Raw genomic sequence first — 25,374 nt, forward strand, 5'->3', positions numbered from 1 at the left:
AGCCTCATGTGAGGGCGTGGATAGGCCCATACCTTTGTATAATATAGGTAATATGTGGGGACACTAAGTCTTCAGCTCTGTTTCATCTCTTTTTCTCTTAGGATGAGTTCATTAAGACTTCTATCATTTAGGATCATAGATTTTTTTTTTTTTTTAATGTACACTAGGCACACCTTAAAAGAGTTCTCATGCAGATGCAAAGGTTAGAGCTGAGTAAGGAGCGGAACTGAGTCTGCCTGAGCATGTTACATTCCCACAGAGATTTTTTTATCCCTTGCTGCAGATTTGGATCTAAATTTTACACTTGCTGGGCAGAAATTTTATGAGGGGCATTTGTTTAATGCTTTGAGACTTGACTGTGCTTTATTCAGCTTGTTTCTTACCTCTGCTCTTGATTTCTGGACCAAGCACATCACCAGTGTTAATGACTCTGAATTCTTACATATTCCATTTCTCATTATAATTTCTATCTTTAAAATCCCTTTGTTGCCCTTTCAAATTCAGTCAGTGCAAAACTATATTTATTTAAAAGTAATAGTTATACTCAGTAGATAATGTAGACTCCTACTCCCGAGGTAGGCTGGACCTGTGGTACAAAGGCCTCCACACATGACTTTTTTTTTTCCCCAAACATGCTTTTTTTTTTCTAGTCTCTTTTGCTAAAGTGTTGGCACTCAAGTTTCAATGTAGGACAAGATATATATTTAATTTCCAAATATTTGATGGTGTTTCCATATCTTAACCGTGGTGTTTTGCAGCCTTTCATATTGACAGCTCACTGTTTTGTATAAATTAGCAGGGGAAACCTACGTACTTTGGCAAGTCAGAGAAAGGTAAATTGTGTTTTGACAGTTGTACAGACTTTGAAAGATGCTTTGGAACATGGTGAATTTTAATGAACGAGATGGTTACAGCAGCTCATAGCTCAGCTGATTGCTTCAAATTCCATACCTGGAGCCCTGCAAGTGCAACTTTATTAGTTTGCTGTTATCTGTTGTTTTAAAGCTGCCTCTGCAACTCTGAGTGCAGTGTGCAAATTGGGATTTTCTACATTGGAAGTAGAAGTAGGGCAATTCCAAATTTGCATATGTTACCCTAAAGTTGAATGAGTAACTTTGACTTTTTGTTTGATTTTGTGGTCTTTTTTGATTGTGAGTCTGAATGCATATTATATGCCTGTGCATATTGACTTTGGATGCAGGTACTAGAGTTAGTCTTCTTCCTCTTCAAGTATGCTATATCTTGACAATTTTTGTATTCCTGATATTTTAAAATAAGTTACATTCAGTGAAAAGTAATTGGCTAATGGATCTGATACACCTGGTATCAGATCAGTATGCTTAGTTGACTGAGATAATAAGAGGCAGCTTGTCAATCCTATTTGAAAATTTGAGTTTGAGCATTGGCAATCATCTTTGCAGAGGTCCCAAAAGAAGCTGTTCAATTTTTTGTTTGCAGAGGTCCCAAAAGAAGCTGCTCAATTTTTTGTTTACAAAATTTTCTTGTAGTCATGTTGCACAATGAGGGGTACTTATGATTCGTAAAAATTAATATATAAGCCCATAATATGTGATTTGTAGTTAAGAAAAAAATAGTAATTTATTCTTCTTAGCCCCAAAGCAAAAAGTATTGCGTAGGCTGTTGCTCCTAAATGAGGAAATTGCAGGCAAAGTGAAAATTAGACCAGCTCCCAATAGTTTGCTCTGCTTTTACCAATCTTTTTTTAGCATCTTTAAATTCTAAGTGTGAACATATTTTATTTAAGAATGTGTGACAGAAGGCATAGGATTTTCTTTCCGTTTTCTAGCAACCCACACTTTTCATATGCTTGTGCATATTAGTATGAAGTGTATTTTCCATAGGAGGAAAGTAATTCCCAGGACTGTTTGAGGGAAGGAGTGGAGAAAGAATCTGGATTTATATATTCCATTTTAGTTGAGTTACTGAATTTTCCTTCTTGTTTGGCTAAAGTTGGTGTCATATTTTCAGTTCATCAAAATATCTTTCATTCATCCCATAATGATCCAAAGGGTGCAATGCTTTGCAGTCAAAGTTTCAAGTTACAGCTGTTCTTTTGCCATATTAACATTTTGGTTTGGTACAGGAGCTCAGTTTTGGAGTGAAGTCAGGGCACTGAGTGTTGGTCTGTGTTGTGAGGAAAGCCTGAGAGCCCAATTTGAATTAATTTCAGATAACACCAAGTTAAAAGATTTGCATCCAGAGTACTTTCAGCACTTCACCTCCCAGACCCTGCTCTATCAAGGGGGCATAGTGGAGCTGATCTGAAATAAAACTCCTGAAACATGCTATGTGCCAAATGCCCAGCCCTTAGTATCAACCGTGTTGTTCTGCTCACCCCCTTCCAGTGGACAGAGTGATGGGGTAATGTAGGAGTAACCAGGAGGCTGCTTCAGTGACCTAGAAATTGAGTGGAGCAATATAGATTGAAATTTCTTCTCTAGCTTGAATGAACTCTCTGGAAAAGTTTGTTTTTTCTGGACTTTATGGAGATCTGTCAGGTTGTAACAGTGCCTCACTTGGAATAATCCTTTGGCTTTGAGCAACAATATTTAGATTAAACAAGGCTTCTTATTTGGAATTACTGGATTGTGAGGTTTCTGGAGCCCCTCTCGGTGAATTTTGGCAGTTGCCAGCTGGCTTCTCTTCTGTGATGGTGGATATAATGTGTTCTACTTCTGACTTTTTAAAGTTCATTACTGAATTTAGTTTAAAATTTAACACCATCACTGCTACAGTAATGCAGATAAAACACCAAGTATTCATTATTAACAACCACTTAAGCATAGTTAGCATTTCTCTTGCTTTGGTATCAGGTAAGACTGTCACGCAAAGCCTGCCTTCAGTGCATTCTTACGTCAGCTCTTTCAAAGGCTTTCGGTTATGAGCTGTGCTTTATGTTGGTTTTGTGAGTCCAGATACCATTATAAACAAGTATACTTCTGTTGGGCTCATTACCCCAGTCGTAACTGCTGTGACCCTGCTTGGGGGTCATGACCCCTCATTTGGGATTAGCCACGTTAGAACAATCTCAAAGGGCTGTCCTATGCTAGTGCATCAGGGGGAAATGCAAGTAACTGTCAAGAAAGCAGTGAAAGAGATTAATCATGCAGAGGCCTGAAAAAATAGCAGTAGTTTCTGCATGTTCAGTATCTCAGATATCAGTTGTGTTCCACTCCCCATGGATTATATACCTTTTATTTAAGAACAAAATACCAAGAACTTCTATGTTGTAAACACATTTATGAAAATACATAAATCAACCAGCTATAATTTCATGCAAATGTTTTTTTTTTTTTCCACTTTGGAAAGTAAAATAAAGGTTTTAAAGTGAACATCATGTACACAAACCAAATTCATTAGCTTGCCAAAATTCATTAGCTTTTCAAAGATTGGAGTAATGTCTTGTGTTGAGAACTTGTAATAAAGTTCAGCCTGAAAAGACTTGTTTTATAATCCTTAGACTAGAATGCAGATAGTGATGGCACTGCCTTTTTAATGTCATGAGTGTAATTTTTTCTCTTTTGGAAGGAATAAACTTGAGTCTATTGTTCCAGCATCTAATTTCCACCATAATTTTCATATTACAGTAAAGATTTAGTAAGTACACCTTAGTCTGCGAGTGTAGTTTAGCCCTGTTCTGGATTAATTTATGCCCTACATGCTCAGCCTTTTTTAAGTTAATGAAGTTTTTTTACTTGAGAGAGGTGAGTGTGTCAGTGTCTTGGGAAAAATGTTCTTCTGAAACAGAAGAATTAATGCTGATCAGGGTTGGTGGTGCTGCTTGAATTATTTCATATGCCTGCCTGTGTTAGTGGCAGTTCTGGGCAGGTTTTGCCTTGTCTCTTAGAGATGTGGATGAAGGCCTATGCTTCCTTTTCCAGAGGTCCAGGAACCTCTGTTCAGTCTCTCTGCTCCCCACTGTACCTTGGGACTGACAAAGTATTTTGGAGCTAAGAGCAAGGAATGCACCTCCATCCTTGGTCATTACACTCAGCTTTGGGTACAGGTGGGTTGACTGCCATCAGCAGCACTGCTCAACATTGTTGAGTGGAGCAAAGTAACACATGAAACCCATCTCATGAAAGCTAAAGTGGCTTTGTAAGAGGCAGTTCAGGCCAGTGCTGGGAGATGGTGTTTTCAAAGATTTCTGTGGCTACTGGTGGGTGAGAGACTGGAGGTGCCCTGGCAATGTGCACTTGCATCAAAGTAAGTGTGACCAACATGGTGAAGGAGGGGATTCAGCCTTTCTGCTCTGGTGAGACCTCACCTGCAGTGCTGCATCCAGCTCTGGGGTCCCCAGCAATGGAAGAACATGGACCTGTAGGAGCAAATCTAGAGGAAGCCACAAGATGATGAGAGGGATGGAACACTTCTTGTACAAGGAAAGCTGAGAGGATTGAGATCGTTCAGCATGGAGAAGAGAGGACTTTGGAGCATTCGCAGTAATTTCAACTTTCCAGTACCTGAAGGGAGCCTACAAAAGAGATGGAAAGGGACTTTACAGGAGTAGGTAGCAACAGGACAAAAAGGAATATATTCAAACTGTAAGAGATTAGATATTAGAAAAAAATTCTTTACTGTGGAGGTGGTGAGACACTGAAATATGTTGCCTGGAGAAGCTGTGGATGAGACTGAGCAACCTGGTCTTATTAAAGGTGTCCCTGCCTATGGTAGTGATGATCCCTTCCAACCCAAGCCATTTTATGATTCTATGGTGTCTGACTGTATGCAGGGATAGGATGGATGCAGGGCTGGTATCTTTTAACTCATTTGAAGATCACTCCTGTCAATAGTATGTGTTGCATTGCTGTAGCTTCTGTTCAGCTTCTTGAAAGAATCAGTGATACTGGCATTCATTGAGGGTTTCCTTTGTGCTCTTTCAAATATACCAACCATGCTCAGATGAGACATCTTGTTAATGCTTTTATAACTTGTTAGTCTTTTCCAAGCCAACTGCTGTAGTGTGCATGTCCTTTTCTATCTGTAGTCTCATCACAGAGTTCCACTGACTGGCACTTGAGTTGAGAATTGAGAGATTTTAACAGGTCCAAAACCATCAGGCTTGTAGGACTCCAGAGTAGTTAAAATGTCTCCAAGGAAAAATATTAGCTCTTCAGAGCTTCCAGTCTTGAGCATTGCTAAGTGTTGTGCAATGCGTGGGGCTTAGGATACTTTTACTGAACATCTTCCTGGGTATTGAATGCTTTGTTTTGGTGCTTGCTTGTTCTACAACTGACTGATTTCTTAACGTGTTCTAATTTAAATTTGAATTTGTTTGCTAGACTGCCTTTGCAAACCTCTAATAATTTTCAGTGTTAGCTGTTAAAATTAGAGGGCAGTTATAGCTGTGGGGAGGGGGGTTTAAAATAACCTGCACTATTATGATGCCTATCTCCTGATGTAATCCTGCTAATATAACTACTCTAGTGATACTGCAGTAAGTACTTTGGTTGCCAAATGCAGCTGGTCATGGTTAGAGGAGAGGGAACAAGTCTGCTGAGATGCAGCACTGGTTTTACTGGCTTTGCTTTGGATTTACGACAAATGTTATCCTTGGAAGCATAATTCTTATTTCTCTTCTTTCATCAAGCAGCAAATATTTAGTCAAATATTCTTTTATGCCTTGGCAAGTATATTACTCACATTTCTGTGCTTTGCGTAAAATAGCTGTTTATACCCAAAGCCTCCCTTCTGAGAGAGATCTGCTGAAGGGACAAACACCTTCCTCATGTAACTCTCATAGGTATTTTAGTACATAACTGCACTGGCTTGTAGGGGTATTTGTCTTTGATAGAAGCAAAAGAGGAACTGTAGTAAATCACTATATTGCACTAATAAGCAGTTAATGACATAAGTTTATTCTACTTCTGGAAGACTGTAAATGTTGCATCTTGGCACACTGAAATGCAATGCCCGTGTATTGGCAGGAAGCCTTAGCATTCTGATTTTGGGAAGAAACAACATTATTTATTTATTTAATATTCTCTTCATGATTTGTAGGCAGTTGTTCTCATGGTGCACTAAGATTCTGAGTAGACTTTTGGGAGTTTAAAGATTGCAGGATTCTTGAAGGTCTTTAAGAAGCACTTAGCCCAAGTTAGTTTGGTCTTCTGATAGGTGTTTGTGGTTGTTAGATCTGCAAAGCAATTTCAATAAGGAGCCCTCTTCCTAAAAAATTTAAGACCTGTAAGGTTCCTCTGGCATTTGAATAGGTCTTCTAGAAGCGAAAAATATACAGTCCAATTTTTTTCAGTTTATGGCAAATGATCTGCATATGTGGTTATCAAAAGAGGTGCTGCCTAATGAAATACTGGGTAACATTTAATCTCACTCACAAGGAGAGTTAGACTGTCCATCAAAAATTTTATCTGGAGCTATAATGACAATTAAGACAATTTCAGTCAATGGAACAAGGTGATAGTATGTGTTGGTTACACTGCTTGCATGTGAATAGGTGGTTATTATTTTTTCTAAAGTAAGAGCAGTTGAAAAAAAAAAGGTGTGTGTGGTTTTAATTATGACAGTTAAATATAAAATTACCTGTAGAATCTGTTGATGTTTCCTCTTTTGGCCTCCATAAGTCTCTCCTGGCAGAGTTTTAAGATGATGAAAAAATTACTTTATGGACTAAGGTTCATATTCTGTCTTCTGAGAGCAATTATTGTCTGGAGAATGAGAAAGGAAACACATGGCCTTTAATTTTTATAAAAACTTATCCTTAGTTTACTGCTATTAGTGGAATTTTAGGGACCTGATGTAACTTGAGATAGAGATAGGCATAAAACTTCTTCCTACTATCAGTTGTCTCAACAAAATAAAATGCTGTAGAGATACTAAAATAATAAAAAAAATGGAGATAGATATTTTTCTTGTATTCCCAAAGAAGCTAGAGATTCAGGTGATAAATGTCTTTGAGCACTTTTTCTCTTCACTTTGAAAAATAATTTAGGCTGTAAGACTGTGTTTAGCCTATACCTAATCATAGCCATTGCATTTGTGTGGTATTATGGGAAAATGTATTGCCTTCCCAGAATCTTAAAATTAAATATAACAGATAAGGGGCTCTGAGGATGGTCCATTGCACAGCTTTTGTTTTTCAGTCACAGTTTTGTTTCTCCTTGCTATGCTGCTGTGGGGAGTATGAACTATTCATTTGTTGACTCTTGTTGCCTTCTATGGTGATAGCTGCATTTTCCCAGGATTACCTGTGTGGCCTATGAATGTATTTAGAGCCAAACCTCTGGAAATCCCTGAAGTCTAAGAGTGGGATTTTTGAGCTAGTCTGGGAGAAAGTGGAGCAGATGCTGCACCTACTGACATGCTCTTTGTGGGGCTTCCTACTTTGTCAGTATTCACACGTACACTGGAGCTTCTGCTGTTTTCATGCTGTCCCACACAATAGCAACCCCAATGGCACCTCATTTCCTAGTGAGCTGGAGACAGGAGAGACCTATAATTGTTGCCAGGACATTGTCAGCATTGCCAGGAACTGTAATCAAATAAGGTTCAAGGTTTCGTACTGATGTGATGGATGCAGTACATGTGGCTTAGATTGAGGGGGAAGGTTGAATTTTGGGCTTGGTTTTCCAAGTGTTTCCTCTGTTTTTATCAGTGTGGCTTCTCTTGTGCCAGTTCCTTTCCACGTGGACACAGATCTCTTGCTGTTCTGTTGACATTTTCATGATGGGTTGGGTGTGCTTGCTAACAAGGAGAGATAAAGCTGGGTGGTGTGCGTTAGTATATTGCTACCAGATGTGACATCCAGCAGCTGCACAATAGCATCCAGAAATCTGAGGGTGGAGTAGAGTATCAAAGGCTCCTCCTTCCCTCTGCCCTTCCTCTGCAGAGCAGCAGCTGGCAGTGTTTGGTGGGTTGTGTGCGGATGTGTTTTTCTTTTGTTTTTTTAATTGGTTATTTATTCCTTTATTTTTGTTTTGTTTGTGCAGGATTTTTTCCATTGCTTCTCCATCTCCTCCACCATCCCATACATTAATTTTACAATATAGGATAGTTGACAGCTCTTTTCTGGTTTTATTATTTCTCAAATATCTTGTTAGATGCTGTGGTGTGTAGGTTAGGTGTTTTTGTTTTTGTTTTTTTTTTTTTCCCTACATTTTAGGTAACTAAGGTGTTGGAGTAGGCATAGGTGAGTGTTCAGGGTCACAGGAATGAAAAATTAATGGAACAAGAGGGAAAAGGCTTGGACAGGTTGATGTGCCTGCAGCTCCAAGCTGTCATACACTTGAAAGCACCAGAAGCCCCTACTTCTAATTGAACAAGATTTGGGAGGTTCACCCACAGAAATCTGGGCAAATGGCATTTTCTCAGGAACTCTTAAAACTTGATAAAAACTTTGTCATCCTTATAGTAGCAGAGATCCAGAATTTCTTTTCTTAGACTAGAACATCATGAATATGACCTTGCTGGTCAAATTTAAGCACAGTCCTGAAATCAGTTTATGTGTGTTTATGTTGTTTATGATGTAAATACAGAGCAGATAAGTAAGACACTGGGGTTTTATTGTGTTTTATTGTTTGAGGCTTTTAGTTTGCAGAAGTTAGTAGTCAGTCCATTTCCTTCAATAAAAAAATCAATTTTCTGTTGATAATCTTGCTTTAGATAAAAATATTGCGTCATTAGCAAAGGAATAGCCAAGCTTTTAATATAAAACTATGTGATTAGGTAAGAAAAAAATTCACTTTTCTGTTGCAGCTCATTTGAATACTGTTGAATAATTATTGTGATTTCTAGAGGAACACACTAGATCTTCTATAATAAAAAAAAATGCAAAGTTGGAATGTACTTATTGCACAATTTGTGCAATGTGCAGTATGGCATCAAATCAAGAATCTTAGCTGTAAGAGTTCATTCCATTGCAATGACAAAAGAAGTGATAGTCACAGTTCCTCGATTAGTTGTAGGGGTGTCAGTCTGTGTTCAGATTCACAACTGGTTTGTCCAGTTGGGTTTCTGTGTATTAACTCAAATGCAGTGGTGTTTTTTTTTAATTTTTACCTAGGATTGTTTTAAGGTAAATGTTAATTGCTAAAACAACCATGCAACCATTTCCTCTTCACTTTATAATTTCCCCCACATTAAGTAGTACCAACTCAGAAAAATGGGGAGGAAGTCTGTTTTAAGATGATGTAGACAAGTCTGGCTTTAAAAAAACTCCAAAATTCACAAGACTCCAGAAATCAAGTGTCTGAACAAGAACTTAACCCTAGTCAGAAGTGACATCAGAGACCGCTATGTGAAGAGTGCATTTCAGTATTTGTGATACTCAGCTAAGCATTTTTTCCTAAAAAGTAATTGCATGTATTTAGTTGTAGCAGAGTGAATGTTGGTTTGGTGCATTCCTGTGTTAAATTAAAATAGCAACAAGTGACTTTTTTTTGTATACTCTAGACTTTCGTAGCCAGTGAAAGAACATTTTTCAGATGTGCTTAACAAGGTAGCAATGTCAACACACACACTAAAAATGGGAAATGTATTGCAGAATTTAGTGTGGGTTTTTTTTTTATGTGCTAGTGGAAGTGACTTCCTAAATGGTTGTTGACTGTATACAGTAAGAGCTGTTAAAAGAATCGACAGTTAAGCATAATATTTTCTTGCTTTTCTCTGTGGTGGAGCTGTCATCCTGCCCCAAGCTGACACAGTGCCTTGAGTGATAGTATTGTGCCCGGGAATACCAACCAATTAACGCTGATTTAGAAGCTGCTAGGTGCTGCTGGTTGTTATATCCCTCTCCTAGGCTCACTGCAGAGAGACCAGGGCTTGGGAATACATCTGAGCTGCTTCAGTATGCAGTGTCTTTAGCTTGAAGTGCAGCTGGTGTTGATGGACACTTGCAGCTGCTTCCAGGGCTTGGCTTGCTGGTCTGGCAAGTGGTAACAGGCAAAAGAGGACGGGAAGGGTGGGAGAGATATTAAACCTAACCCACTGCAGCTGTTTAAGTGAGTGCATGTCAAAAGCTCTTAAAGTTAAAAATGCAGGCCATTGCAGTGGGTGGTGTGCCAATGGTTTTCCCACACCTCTTGCCCTATAGTGATGAGGAGGAATGTCCTCTTAATGGAGTGCTTCCTAGGAGGAAAGCTGAGGCCTGAAGCATATGATGTGCCCTGTAGCTGTTCTGTCACTTTCTCACCAAAGACCACAGTCAGGACTGAATATTTAATGGCTGACCAGAGGGAGCTAAAGCAGATAGAGCAAAGCTCATTAAGAAAGTGGGATTATAAATGCTCCTCAGCCTGCTTCTAGACACCTTGTGCGGTCACAAATTGTTAGACAGTTATGCCAGAGGCAGAAAGAGCAGTTTGTGGTTAAGGCCCACTGCTATAAACTTCCTGTTTGTCTTGATCCTCTGTTCTTCTGTGTCCCCTTATGGAGTAGAGGTGATCATGCCTTTCCCCTTCTTAGCCTGTTTTGCCAGCTCTCCGGGGCAGGGAGTGCTGTGTGCCCTATCTATAGTACAACAGGGCTGTTGTGATCACTCAGTGCTATATCCCCACCTGACACCATGGAGCCAAAGCATACTGTCCAGCCAGATGATGAGCCTGGTAAGGAGAGTGTTTGTGTAAGAAAGGGAAATGTCACCTGCAGAAACACATGCAGCCTGGGAAGCAAGCATTGCATGTGTGGTGACAGCTGTGACACTGCCAGCTACAGCAATGGGATGGGACAGTGTGCAGGACTGTGCTGCTGTGGAGAACAGACGCAGGTTCTTGAAGACAGGGAGCAAAGGGAGGATTGAGGGAGTTTCACTGCAAGTGAAGCAGCAGCTTGAATGTATGGAGTTCTGTGGAACAGATGACAGGCAGGTGGGGACCTTGTGGGTCATAGGTGAGTAGGAGGAGTACCACACTGGGAGTTTTTTACCTGATGGTGAGAAGGAAACAGAACCAAGTCTTTAGAAAATTTGAGGAAGTCTCTGTCTCACAACCTTGTGGCTCCTCTGAGTGACTTGACATCTGCTGGAAGAGTGATATTGTTTTATACAAATTAGCCAGGGCTTTTTTGAGGATATCAGATTTCACTTCTTGATACAGGCCTTAAAGGAGTCAAACAGATATGATATCTGATTGCATCTGCTATTCACAAAACAGGCTGATGTGATTGAGAGAGTGATAATGGCAACCTTGGCTGTAGCCCCAAGAAACAGAGGAGTTCAAGGTCATTAGGGGCATGAGAAACATCAGGAAGCAGAGTGACAGACTCTGGGCTTCAGGAAGGCAGGATTCAGCTTATTCAGGCAACTGGTAACAGGAAACACTGAAGCTTTAAAACACATGAGAGTTCGTGAAAACTAAACAGGTCTTGAAGGGCAGTCCCTTCGAAGTGCAGGAGTAGTCCTTAGAAAACAAAAGGATGTATTGGAAACCAGAGTAGCTGGGCAGGAAGTTCATGATAGAATTCCAATGCACAAAAGGAGGAGAAAGCAGTAAAAAAGGAACTTGGAAACATTGTCCAAGGGCTGGGGTTACAAAAGCTCAACTGGTGTTGGTGTGTACAAGTGGTAAAAAGGGCTGCAGAAGAGTTCCTACTACTTATAGGAAAAGGCTGAATGAGGAAAGTGTGGATCTGCTGCTCAGTGGGTAGCAGCAGGCACAGGTAAGGCTGAGGTACTTGTGCCTTGTGCACTTCAGTTTTCATCAGTGAGATCTCACAGGCCTCTGTACTTAGTGGAGTGCAGGGAGGGCAAGAAATCTCCCTTGGGCCCAGGAATGTCATGGATTATTTGAGACCTCAGCAAGCCCAGGGAGACTGTGCCATCTCCACCCCTTGAGGATTTCAAGATCCAACTGGATAAAGCCCTGAGCAAACTGATCCAACAGCTGACTCTGCTTTCAGCAGGAGGCTTAACCTAACTCAGAAGGCTCCTTCTAGCATGAGCAGGTCTGTGGTCCTGAATAATCTCTGTTGGGAGGATTGTCCTCAACCATTTAAGTCACTTTTTGAATTTTGATGCATGTGTTGTAACTCTAGAGGTAGAAGATAAATCGCTTTAGCTCTTTGTGTAGGAGAAAGCTAATTTTATAACATGTCAGGGTAAGTGTCTGTCCTTGCCTTGCAGAATCTCTGCCCTAGTGTGTGAAGTAAAGCATGGTTGTAGTAATCTATCCTTTAGAAGAGTGTGTACACTGGTTTCTTGAGAGGCATGGTCAGTGGGCATGGTCAGTACAGTGGGCTGTTCTACAGTGGGCTCAGACTCCAAGAACCCAGTAGGATGCTGAGGGTGACTCTGTGTGGAGCCTCTCCACTTGTGCTTAGGACCACTTGTCAATAAAAGATTGCTTGAAGCTGCCAGCAGCAGTTCTCCTGCACAAATCTCATCTGATGGGGCCAGTCCCAGTGTGAGGAAGGGAGTGCTGCCCCCCTGAACTCTTCTTTGAGTCTCATCTGTGTGGTGCTGTAGTCCTCTTCCTTCTTCTGCTAAACTTCTGTTCCCCTGTATTGCTGAGCAGCTTCTGACTCAATGCAAAGGACGACGTTTCAATGATGAATGGGGTTGGTACCGATAGTTTCCTTGTAAAATGTTTTGGGACACTTCCCAGTGTGAGGCTCTGTAACGGGAAGTGAGAAGCTGAAATGTGAATCACTGCTATGCCTTCTCTTGCCAAGCTTCCCAGGCTGAGGCCATGGGGCTTAAATTCCAAGTTGTTCCGGTTTTTCTCAATGGGCTTGTGAAGAAATTTTACTTTTTTTTTGTGTGAGTAACTATGAAGAAGTTACACTGTCATGCTAGTTAATGAACTGTCCTAATTACAAGATAATTTCTAGAAACTACTTTTAAATTGCAGGACCTTTAAAGACCTTTTGTGGAATTGTGTATTAATGAGGAACTCTCCCACCAGTCAAGGGAAGGATGGAAGAGGAAGAATGGGGTCAGGTCTCCTTTGGGACTATGGCATTCTTGCCTTCATGCAGTCTGCAATGAAAAACTTAATTTTGGGTGTATTTTCCTTGTGCCAACTCCTTCTTTCCATTCTGAATTGCTGACTATTTTTTTTTTTGGAATGTTGTTCAGTTGTTTCTGGTGTTAATTCTATCACTGTTTCCTGATAAATTTGAAAGCATTGTATTTGTTAATATATTTTTAGATGTTTCTTTCCCCATGTGTACAATTATAGTCCTGGGAATTTTCTTCCAGCATTCTGCTAATGTCTTTAATATTTGTTTTATTCCTCAAAAAAATTCATAACGGATGTATTTCCTGGTTTTGAAGTATGTAATAGGAAGAAAGGAATCACAGTTCCCTCATCTCAGTGATAGCCTGAAGCAGGATGTGTGGCATACAACAGACTTTCACCAGGAGGAGGAAATTAACTGGCTACAAATTAGGGAAAGTTCATGAGAAGTCATTATTCTTCATTTATTTCTAAGTGAAGCTTTGAATCTTTAGGCAAAAGACAAATTATATAGTAAATGGAGTCCCCCTGCATATGAATGTGCAGTGTTTAGATATCTGTGTTGACTGTGACCGTGGTAAGATTATGCAGCTTCATATATTAACTGTGTTATCATTGAGCACTGTATCTTCTCCTTCCTTTTTTTTTAAGGAATGGTGTTTTTATGCTACTAAGTGAAGTACTGATGAATATTTCCATGGCCAGACTGCTTGTTTCCAAGTGGTGTATCGTGGGAGTGTACAAAATTTACCCAGATATGTCCTGTCAGCTTTTTTGTCCTTATTCTTTTCAGTGCCTGGAAAAGTGAGATAAAGCAGCTTATCTTCTTTGAGACCTGTGCTGCATTCAAAGCAGTTTCAGAAGAGAAAACAAGCCTTCAACAATTTTTCTAGAGTTAATATAGACTAATAACAAAAAAACATGGCCAGTAGAGTTACTGCTAATAAGGCTTGAAATTTGCATGGTTCTGAAGAATCTGCAAGCCAGTGGAGGGAGAGGAAAGGTGAAACCTCTAGAATGGCCTAGTACTTAAGAAAAAAAAAATATTTCTTTTTAAGTAAACCTTGGTTGCAACATTTCTTTTGCATAGTTTACTAATTCTGTGATGCAGAGTGACTTTAGGCAATGCATTGAAATCTGCATGATTAAAAAAGTCTACTTCAGCTGTTATTTTTCCTCACTGGGGACACCTTCCGTCCTCCTTTGAACCACTTTGGAGTTTAGTAAGCATTGAATTCAGTGTAGTATTTCAGCATAGTAATGCTTACCGTAACAGTGCTGTTCTTTTTAAATTTATGCTATTTCATAGTCAGTAACACAGAGTTTATCCATAGGATGCTACAGGTAATTAGCTTAGCTTGAAGGCATTATTCTCTGTTGCTCTACATTTGTTTTGACAGGTGACATATGCAGAAGAGCTCTTCAAATGTAGGAGATTCATATTTTAAAAATTGCTTTTGTCCACTTCTTGGATGCATGTTTTTTCCCAACTTTTTATTAAAATTCCATTTAGGGTATGTTTTATGATGCCTTCATCCCTTATTGTGACTTTTTGTGCTCTATTCCTCACTTGTAAAAACCTACTATTATTTCTTCTTCCTTCCTTTTTATATTTTCTCCATTCTACTGTGCTGCCTATTTTTGTATTGACAATCTGAAGTTGCTCCCCAGATTAGAATTTGTGTTGCTTATTACCTGGGAAAAAAATGGGTGCTGTTCTGATGAGTTCTACTTAAATGATGGTTGAATATTAATTCCAGTATTTTTTAAAAACTGGCAGGATTCCATTAAAGATCTGCAAAGGAGGGTTTGCAGTGAGAATAGCTTCCTGAACCATTCAGGTTTAATAATAGTGAAGTAATGGTGTACAAATCTTAATATGTGTATGTTTTGCTAAATTTTTGTGCTGTCCTGTTAGTAGTACTGGGAAAAAACATATTACTGGTGCCATATGGTCTCTAGAAATGTCTATATGCAGAGTAGAAGATTCCACGGAAATCTTACTCAAGGTGAGTGCAAGTATTTTTAGCAGTAACACTTCTGTTTGAGGTTCTTGTTTCGTTTGCTCTGTGTTTAGCATACACAAGTGAGAGAAGGTTGGCTTCTTGAGGTTGTGTTCCTCCTCTGCCAGGTATCATCAGGCATAAACTCCTGACATCTCCTTGGGAAATCCTGGAGAACAGCTGGGAATGCCCAGAGGAAGCCAGCTGATGCTCCTATCGATTTGCTTCCTGGTACCTGGTTCCTTTGAAAGTGAAGTATGCCCGAAAATCATGAGAAAGAATTCATTCCTCTAGCCCTCTTGTCAGCTGGAAGGAGCATTAGAAGAGTAAAATTTCAACAAATCTCTCACTTGCAGAATTTGGCCTGTCAAAGCTTATAAATGAGATGCACTGGGAAAGCTGTTGCCAAATTCACATCAAATGCTTTCTGTCTGAGGGATTGTAATATATATATAATTATCTCAACTGAAGTTATAGGCTGTTTTGGTCTTGATTTTGTGATTTTGTTTTTGGGGGTGGTGGTGGTGTAAATTATTATAGTAAAATTATGCAATCAAAATGCATAATTTGCATACTCTTGCTGCTTGATGAAACGGGACTTGTTAATGAAAAACCTGAACTGTTAAAAGAAGTGTGGGTTTTTATACATGCACACACATTAAAAGAGTTTTTATTTTTTTTGTAAATTGAGAAGAGGATGCTTGTGTTCATTAATTTCCAGCCTTTGCTGTCTAACAGGATGCTGGTGGAACAAGTGACACACTGAGTAATATCACACCAAGGCATGCATGGCTTAATTTTTAACGCTTTTAACATCCTGTGGCCCAACACAATGTGAGGATCTCACATGAGGCTTGTTTCCTACCACATGTGGGTTGGTGGTCACAGTGCTTGGCTGTGAAGTGGAGGTAAAGCTGCCGGGGTGCCAGTTTTACATTTAGCCTAGACATGCAGTGAGGGATCTGTCCCAAGGGCTCTGTTCCTTCCCTCATGTTAATTTTATTAGTTTATATATTTTGACTTTTAAGTGTAATGGGATTAAAACCATGCACAGTTTGATAGTGCAAACCATGTTGTTGTCTTCCTAAGGAGTATTCTGACCTGATAAACTATAGTGTTTTTCCCTGTCTGAGTTAATTCTAGGTGCTGTTCTGTAAGGTGGCATAAAACAAAAAATGCTGTTCTGATGTATTTTGTGGGTCTGATGTCCTTCGCGGGTGGGGAGAGCTGTGGGCTTGAGAAACTGATGTGCCATATGTGAGCCACAAGTGGCCCATGGAGCACACAGCATTACAGCATTTCTCTTTGTCAGTGGGGATGTTTGTGTGGGTTTTTTGTTTTGGGAGGTTTTTTTTTGGTTTTTTTTTTTTGTTTGTTGTTTTGCTTATTTTGTGTGTGCTTTTTTTTTTTTTTTTTTTTGGACTGTTTTTAGTGAAAATTATTCAAGTTGCTGCCATATTTTTCCGGAAGTTCCAGGTATGGCCTGCCAGCATGTGTTGAATGGTTTTACATCTTGCCACTGGTGAGATTCCATCTTATCCTTTCCTACTCCTGGCCACAGGCTCCCACAGCTTCCCTTTGCCTGGAGCTCCTTCTGTTCTCTCCTAGCCACCTTGCAGAGTGAAATGTATGGAAAAGCGAGAAAGGAGGTCTTGGTGTGTGGAAATTAATGGTGAAAGTACACCTGTCCATGGGCTTCCAGGCACAGTAGGTGGCAGGCATGTGGGACACTGGGCCTTTTAATTCTGCCAAGCTTCATTTGAGGTGCACAGGCCAACTGTTTGGGAATTTCCAAAGTGTTTTTCCAGTGCCTTGGCTGAAGAAACTTGTGCAAAGCATTCAAGCAATCCTGTGAGTCAGACAGAGAATTTGACCATAGCCTTTCCTGGGATCTGGAGGTGAATAATCAGCAGCTAAACCCTCTTGAAATGTTTTCCTTTGGTAAGAGCATGAACTCAGCTTGGCAGAGATGTTGAACAGACACAGAGGGTATTTCTAGTGGGATGGCTGTGAAATCAGGAAGGCTGACGGGAAAGGATGCAAATACACAAGTGACAGAGGTCAAAACCTGACATATACTGCGCTCTATTTGTTTTGTATTCATGTAGCACTGACTGGCTGTTTCAGGCCACAGTAATGTTTTTTTTTTTTCCTTCCTCTGAGGTAACTCACAGCTTCACAGCTTCTGGTGTTACTGTACACTGCAACCATTTGCCAGTTATTTTTGCAGAGGGTTGTCATCAATGCCTGTGTTCTATGCCATAGTACTGATCCCCAGGGCTTAGTATTGGGGCCAATCTTGTTTAATATCTTTAATGTCCCCTCTTGACAAGGGGACTGAGGGCACCCATTGGCCAGTTTGCAGATGGCAACAAGCTGGACAAGAATGTTGATCTTGGAGGGTAGGAAAGCTCTTCTGAGGAATCTGGAGAGGTTGGATTGATGGCTCAAGGCCAGTTGTGTGAGGCTCAATAAGGTGAAGTGTTGAGTCCTGCACTTGGTTCAGAAGAAGCCATTGCAGCACTAAAGGCTGAAGGAATGTGTCTGGAGAGGTGGCCAGCAGAAAAGAACCTGGGGGTGCTGGTCAATAGCTGCTGAACTTGAGCTAGCCTGTGCCCAGGTGGCCAAGCAGGCCAGTGGCATCCTGGCCTGTATCAGCAATAGTATAGCCAGCAGGAGTATTCCCCTACTACATCCACCTGTACTTGGAACTGGTGAGGCCACACCTTGAATCCTGTGTATAATTTTGGGCCACTCATTTCATGAAAGGCATTGAGATGCTGGAGCTGTGAGAGGAAAGTAACAGACCTGGTGAAAGGTCTGAATCACAAATTATATGATGAACAGCTGAGGGAAGTGGGTTTGTTTAATCTGGAGAAAATGAGGCTCAGGTGGAACCCATCACTCTCTACAACCACCTGAAAAAAGGTTGTGGGGAGATGGGGCTTGATCTCATCTCCCAAGGGACAAGGGACAGGACAAAAGGAAATGGCCTCAAGTTGTGCCAGGGAAGGAAGGATTAGATAGGATACTGGGAAAAAGTTCTTCCTAGAAAGGGTAGCCACATATGGACCAGACTGCCCAGGGTAGTATTTGAGTCACTACCCCAGGAGGTATTTAAAACATGTATAGATGTGGCATTTGGGGACATGGTTTAATAGGGAAATTGGCAGTATTAGGTTAACACTTGTATATGATTATCTCAAATGTCTTTTCCAACCCAAAGGATTGCATGATTCTATAAAGATTTAGAGAAAACAGAATAAGAGAAGAAATGAGCATATCCAATTCAACCAAGAAAATACTCTTTTTCCTCTATAACATTAAGGAAAAGCAAAAAAAATCCTGCAACCTTCAGATTTTCTTTTATCTGTTACACAAAGACCTGCTTACTCAATGTTTTTTCTTTTCCTTGCAGGGTTTAGCAGCCCTGTCAGGCTTTCTGGCTGTGTGTCAGTATAGTGGCTTGTAGACACAAATAGTATCAGGTTTTACAGGTGCAGGAGACACAGTAGCATTAATGCAACATGGTTGTAAACACCAACAGAGCTTTATCTGTGTCTCCTTTTAATGATTTTTCTTGAATATGGCTTGCTTTAAAATAGCAGTTCAGGTCCCCTGTGTGAGTTTTGACACTAGTGCTCAGCTGAAGAAATGTATTATCTTTCAATAGCAAGGATTTTGAGGAGAGTAAAATGCCAGCAGAATAAATAAGTAAATATTGAAGAAAACAAACAAACAAGCCCCTCCTTTCATGTGGTGAAAGATGCAACCCAGGAAAAAATCAGGTTTAAAGGATGGGTAGGAGGGCAAAATCAAGCCAATTTATTTGTATGGCTTTGATGCATTGCTTCCTTTCCCTCCTCCCACTATGACTTGTTGTCTTTCAACATTAACCTCCCGTCTCAGCGTAGTGAATGTTGTGCTCCATAAATCCTGCTCCTGCCCTTGCTCTCCTGCTGATGCCCCTGCTGAGCTCAGTGCTGATAGCTGGGAAAATTCTATGTGATTTGGAGTTGAAAGTGCTGTATCAGCACATGGGAGATTAAGGTTTTTAGTAGACTTTCTTCCTTGCTTGTAGAGGAGAATTAGTAAGCTTCCAAATTCACTGGATTTATTGGAAATCTGTGCCTACTGAATATGTTTATTCTCCCATGTTGCTGGCTGTACTCTTGACAGGTGCTGAGAGGAGATTTATAGCAACAGCAAATATTTGCTAGAGTGACTGAAATATCTGAGGATTATTTAGATGTGACTCTTTATCATCATCTCTCTTAATTCTAGTTCAATAATTTAAATGCATGGGGTTGAGTCTTTGGAAATTTTTAATCTACTTCTCTGCTGGATTTTTTACAGGTTTCATGACTAAATCCTACTACCAACGGACTAGTACAGAGTTGATACACAGACTTTGAGAGTAACTTTTTTTTCTGGATTTTTAGTTTTGGTGAAGTAATATTAGAGGGAGAGCAGAACATATCTTTGGAAGGGTGTCGCTCCTCACAGTAGAAAGGCTTGGGTTGTGTTCCTCTAACTCAAAGGAATCCTGGAAGAACCCCTGAAGATTTTCTGTATTAGTTCTTCTGTTCATATTTCTGCAAGACTGTTTTTTGCAGAATTTCAAATTTTTGTTAAATATTTCTGTAGATAAGTTGTACACCACTAGTTTTTAGAGGACATACAAGAGGATGAGAAAATAAGAGGAAAACAGATAACTTCTTCTAGATGTTCAGGACCAAAATTTTAGAAGGAAATAATAAAAGCAAATATATAACCTTCCCTCAGGTTTCCAGTGGAATACATAGAAATCAATGTCAGCTTTGCAGTTATTTGAGATGCTGAAAAATATGTGCTCTCATACACCAAGCCAGGAAGAAAGGTTCAGAACTGGCACCCTGTATAGAAAATTCCAGGTCTATAGTTATTCTTATCCCTTCACAAGTTCTCCTACCTTCATCACTTTGCCTGATCTTAATTTTGACTGTTCAGAGAAGTAGTTATTTGCTGAGGTCACAAGGTCCAGGACTGGTAAAAACATCTTTGCAATTTGCCCACAGTGCTCAGCAGAGCACCGAGGCTGTTTGTGGCTCTGGGCCACCTGCCCTTGTGTTTCTTAGCACAAGAACAGCTGCTTTGCAGCTGCTTGGTCTATTGTGCACCCCTGGCAGGGCTCGAGTTTATCAGAACCAAGCAGCTGAACTTTGTTTGGTTAAGAAGATACCCGCTGGATCATAGGAAATGATTAGGCAGAGAAATTACAAGTTTCTTCTGATTTGTTTTGCATTTTCTTTTCCCACCCCACAAGTTTTCCATCTACAGGTGCACTGTTCGGAGCACTGTCCTGTGAAGTGCTTCAGAGGCCAAGGGCCTATTACTGTGTCTTTCTAGCCCTTCCTCGGTGAATATACTAGGATGATTTTTCTTCCTTGTAAGCCTTCACACAGTTTTCAGCTCCTGCCGTTTGATATTGCATTAGCGTGCTCCATCTGGGGCTGCTTACCATGATTTCCACAGGAACTGATACTGTTGTAAAATGTGCTGTTTATTTACAGGTGTATGTATAGTTTTATTTTTGTAGTTTTTGTTTGGTTTTTTTTATGTTTTTTTCTTACTTTCTTCTTCTGAGCACCATTCAAGATAGACTTTGAAATTGTTCTCCCTTTCCTTTGCTGCTCTTACAGCAAGATGGTTTCAGTGTATGAGAGCCCATTTCTGTGGGGGTTAGTATAGCTTTGTGGATGTCATATCCTTGGATTTACTTTCTTTTCCTTAGGCTTGGGGGGACCAGATATTTATTGACCTTCATGGCCCATTTCATAGCCTGCTGCCTGGAGGAAGTAGAGTGTGTCTGAGGCTCTGAGTTTCTGGGAGCATCAGTCATGTTGGTTTAGTTGATGCATGGATGTGTCATTGCAGTACTTTTTATGTGTACACCTTGGTCATGGCAGGTGTGTTCCTGGGCCCTGAAGGAGCAAAGCTCTGTAGTTGACTGTCCTTCAAAATATTTTTGACTGACTGATTGCTAAGTTAATATTCCAGGAAAACCTGAAAATATCAAATCCAATAAGAAATTAATAGAATGACATATGATTTAATGAGAAATCAGAAACCTGGAGAGTTGACTGACACACACAGCAACACTGGACTTTGATGTCAGTTTTGTATTTACATAAAAGCATTTAAATGCATTAAAGAAATGCATTCTTGTTTTCAATTAGGATATTGTATTTCTCCTGCTTCCATACATCTTCAACTTCAGCTACAGTTTCCATTTTAATACTTGGAAAGTTTGAGTTGCCATACATATTGAATATGCAAATGTATCTCTTTATTTTGGGGCCTGTTAACCTGACCAAACTAGCACTGGCAAAAATACTCTTCTTTTGCCAAAGATGATATTCCATGTTAACTTTTGCCAGTGGGCAGCCAGATTTGTATTATGTTCTGTCATCTATTGTTGGGTAAGGATTACAGAAATGGTTTGCTTAGTAACAAAGAACTGTCCCTAACAATAAGTCACACCACCAACACCACAAGCCCTCCCCCCCAGGATATATATGTACATATTTAGAGAGCTTAGTAAAGCGAAATTTTCTATGGAATGTGTTTTTGTACATGGATGGGGGGATAGGTAGAGGATGAAATGAGTAAGGCTTTAGATCTGGTTTGTCTAGCAAACAAATCTAGCAAATGTTTTGGGTATTAAGGGAGTGAAGTGTGAAGAGAAATACTATGGGTACTGTAACTGTAATAAAAGAGAGAGAAAAGTAGAAAAAGCTATTGCTCCAAAGGGGCTACTAGTGCATCTTTATTTCCCTTGTTTCATAGCACACTGTGAAGAAGAGACATTATAATTTATGTTTATGGAAATATCTATCTAGAGTAAATTTCTCTGAGCCCCACGGCCTCATGCTTGGCAGGAAATGCATGGGAGAAGATGCAGCAGATTGTTTTACATGAAGGAGTAGCCAGAGCCCACTACGAGCATCAGAAACACTCTGGCAGTCACCATGCTGAGCCTGTGACTTGTTGAGGCTTTCACCTTGACTGCCTTGGCCTGTGTCATTTGTATGATGACAGAAATGGCCAGGCAGTCTTTCACCTGTCCTCTCTGCTTCTAAAATTGTCTGTCATTTACAGCACTTTCAGTCTGCTTCACTTAGCTCTGTGGGAGACTTCAGTCCAGTGCAACTCGACTTCCTTTTCTCTTCACCCGATAAGAGAAAAGGTGCATCTAGAGTAACTGATCTAGTTGCGTAGATGTAAATCTAAATTACTCTGGGCTGGGAGCAGCTGAGGAGAGGATCCTTGCCAGCCAGTTGTGCTGTCCCTGTGCCTGGCTGCCAGCACTCCCAAATCAGTCAGCAGCCACAGTGAAATTCTGGAAGTCATCCCCATACGCGTGGCAAACTCATTTTGGTTTGCCTGGGCTGAGTTCCCTTTGGCTGAGCTTCTGTCCTCTTTTACAGTATCAACACTTCATAGCCCTGAGCCATTGTCTTCTTCCTAATTAATCTTTTCATTCTTTGTAGAGTCTGGACTTCCTCTCAATATCCTGTTTGAAGTGTTTATTCATCTGGGCAAGCTTCCCATCTTTCCTTACCATTTTTTCCCTTCCTGCTTGCAATGGGAGTGTGAATAACATTTGCCTTTTTCAAGTGAGGTATTTCTGTGTTTGAGCTGAAGTGTTTGAGCACAGCCTCAGTAATTTCCTTGGTTTCTCAAAATTTACCATTCTGAGATCCTAAAGCCCGCATTGAATTTCCTTTTGTCTATTTGATCCTTCTATACTAAATTGACATATGCAGCAACTTTTGACAGTCAACTTTTCTATCCAGTGTTTGCTTTTCACTAAAGCAGTGGCTAGAATAGATTTATTTGTTGTCTACGAAAATAGTCTCCACTATAATAGGGGGACAATAGCTCTCAAATGTCTTATTGTTTTCTGTGGGCAACATTTATCAGATAAGGTAAAAGAAGCAGCATATTATAGTGTCAGAAAGGGGTAAAGAATTTGTTCCACATAGAAGTTGTCATTAGTGAAATTCTGTTTGTATGTATCCACTGACCTGACTAGCTGCAGCAGGCCTAGAGTCACTTGGTATTGAAAGGCTCTACAGGTTAGCCAAGACCTCTGTGCGCCTGCTCTGTGGCCTCTTGGTGCATTATATGGATCTTCCAAACAGTCTCCATCAGGCTTTTGCATCCAAACCTGATAGCCTGCCTGAGGAGTAATGAATACCCTTGGCAATTTCTAGGCTGAAGAGTCAAGCAAAAAGAAGAGAGAAACACTGTGATAGAGATAGGACTGGTGGAACAGTTTTTGGGCTTTCTCATGTGTGTGAGAGTTATCCATGCCTTCAATAAGTGTGTTATTTTTTAGAAAAGTAAATATGCCATCTTATTTTAGCCTGTAATTTTAGGGCTAAACTTGACACAATGACACCACTGGAAATAGGATGCACGTGGCTTGCTTCTGGGACATAGTGGCTTGTAAATAAAACTGTGACCAAAAACCGTGCCAGCTTTTTTCCAATGTCTGTTTCTTTTCTCTGTGTATTCAATCAAACCTGAGTGCACCTATCCTTGGTGACGATGGTAGCTCTGTGCCAGTCACGCAGATTTATCTAAGCATAATAAAAGAGCACAATAAAAGTACTGTGTAAAATCAGTAAGAGGGATAGTATTGAGTGCACAAAGCTGAAAATGCAAAAAGGCTGAAAGTTGAGAAAGCTTAGAAATTTGGCCCACAATGTGTGCCAGAAATGTCTTTGTGTGGGTTTTGTCCCCTTGCTTTCCTTGGAGATGTAGAATGCCTGTGTGGAAAACCTCCTGTTGCTCCTTGCTTTTCATTCCTTTCCATTACTGAAATAAATCCAAGTTCTCATAGTTCACATGAAATGGATGCAGTCCAGGGAGATCATTTCTCTGTTCTCACTATTAATCTATAAGGTTTCATACTTGCAGCGTGTTGCTGTGCCGAGAAGAACACAGAGGGCAGAGGCTTCTGCCTGGGGGCTGGGGGAGAGGCTGAATTCCTCCCTCAGTACCCAGCAGCCTCTTCAGGGATTGTTTCTTGCAGATTTGAGTGTCCACGTGTGAAGGGGAGGTGCTGGGCTGGATCTGCTGTGGGACATTCCGCTGAGCCCTGCCACTTCCATCAGCAGCCCTGATCTGGTGGGGAATTCCAGTTGGAGGTGATGAAACTTACCCAAAACGGAGTCACACTGTATTTAAATTAAAATAAATATTTAGTGAGTTTTTCTTTAGGACCCTCTTGTGTGAGACTTATTAAATGTTAGTGTTGAACTGGAGTGCAAACACAGCTGAAATTAGAAAGGATTTTTTTGCTTAAATCTGTATGCCATTGCTGACTGGGGTTTGTAACTGCATGTTTAATGGCTTTTCCCAGTGACCTGGCCTGAAGTTTACCAAATCATGATCCCACAGCTCAACGATGGCAGCTGCTCTCAGGCTTCTTGCCAGAGATCAAATAATGCAAAAAAGCAGCTAAAAACACAGAATGCTTCCCCTACCTCTTTCCCCTCTTTCCCAGTACCCCCTTCCCTCCCACAAGTGCTGTATAATTCCTGCTATTTGTTTGTGAGTGGGAGGAGGAACTCCCAAGGATGTCAGCGCTGTGGAGAACTGGTTTCTGGTAGCTCTTTCTGGAGGAGTCATTGTCACTTCTTTCCTTATGATTTTTTTAAAATAAATGATGCATATATATGTTGGATTAATACTTTCACCTACCCTCCGAGGATTGATAGCTAGGCAGCTTCTGGTGTAGAAATAAGCATTTCTGGTGGTCAAAATACACAGAATGTTCTATATACGGAATCCATATTTTGAGATACAGAAGATGGGTGGTTGTACCTCATGAAAAAGTTTACTATTTTATGACTCTCAGGTATGACAATTGTTGTTTTGTTTAGAGTTTTTTTTTCCCTTTCAAAATCACAACATTAAGTAACCCAAAAGCCAAGTTCTGGTAAAATTCTGTTTCAAGGTTTGTGGAAATACCAAAGACACACAGGGTGGTTTTTTTTTTTTGTTTTGTTGTTTTTTTGTTTTGTTTTGTTTTGTTGTTTTTTTTTTAATCTGCATATTTAATTAATATTAATTCTGTTGGCATCTTATGGATTTTCGTATCAATATTTTAGTCTCTTAAGATTGAAGAATGCTTTTTTACAAATAAAAGGTTAATTCTTTTTCTGTAACTCAGGAAAGGAGATTTTTGAATTGTGAGAATATTTCTTTTTATCTTATTGACAAGGATGTTGGGATGAAACAAATGCTTCTTAAAAAGACAGCAGCTGGTTCCAGCCTCCAGGTTTGAAGCATTTGCAGTCTCATCTGCTTGCAAGCAGCTGGAAGCAAGCCTATATGGGTTGCTTATTTAAGAGGTTAATGTACTTTCTGTAGGGAATGCAGAACTGGAT

At 40.2% G+C, this 25,374-nt stretch overlaps 1 protein-coding gene across 44 annotated transcripts in view; it reads left to right on the forward strand.

Annotated features, from left to right (window-relative positions):
- LOC110483451 (uncharacterized) overlaps positions 1 to 25,374 on the forward strand; it is a 425,837-nt gene that overhangs the window by 42,610 nt on the left and 357,853 nt on the right. For 18 of the 44 annotated variants that reach the window (XR_014953366.1, XM_085573589.1, XM_085573585.1 and 15 more), the window contains one exon: positions 1 to 11,916. This exon is cut by the window's left edge. The exons of the other annotated variants lie outside the window; for them this stretch is intronic. Coding sequence is in view for 17 of the 18 variants with exons in the window: in XM_085573589.1 (XP_085429715.1) it covers positions 11,909 to 11,916 (8 nt within the window). In the remaining variant the exon portion in view is untranslated. The remainder of the gene's footprint in view (positions 11,917 to 25,374) is intronic. 44 annotated transcript variants of the gene reach the window in all.

The sequence above is a fragment of the Lonchura striata genome, chromosome 2 (assembly GCF_050655825.1).
Source record: "Lonchura striata isolate lonStrDom1 chromosome 2, ASM5065582v1, whole genome shotgun sequence".
NCBI classification, from domain to species: domain Eukaryota; kingdom Metazoa; phylum Chordata; class Aves; order Passeriformes; family Estrildidae; genus Lonchura; species Lonchura striata.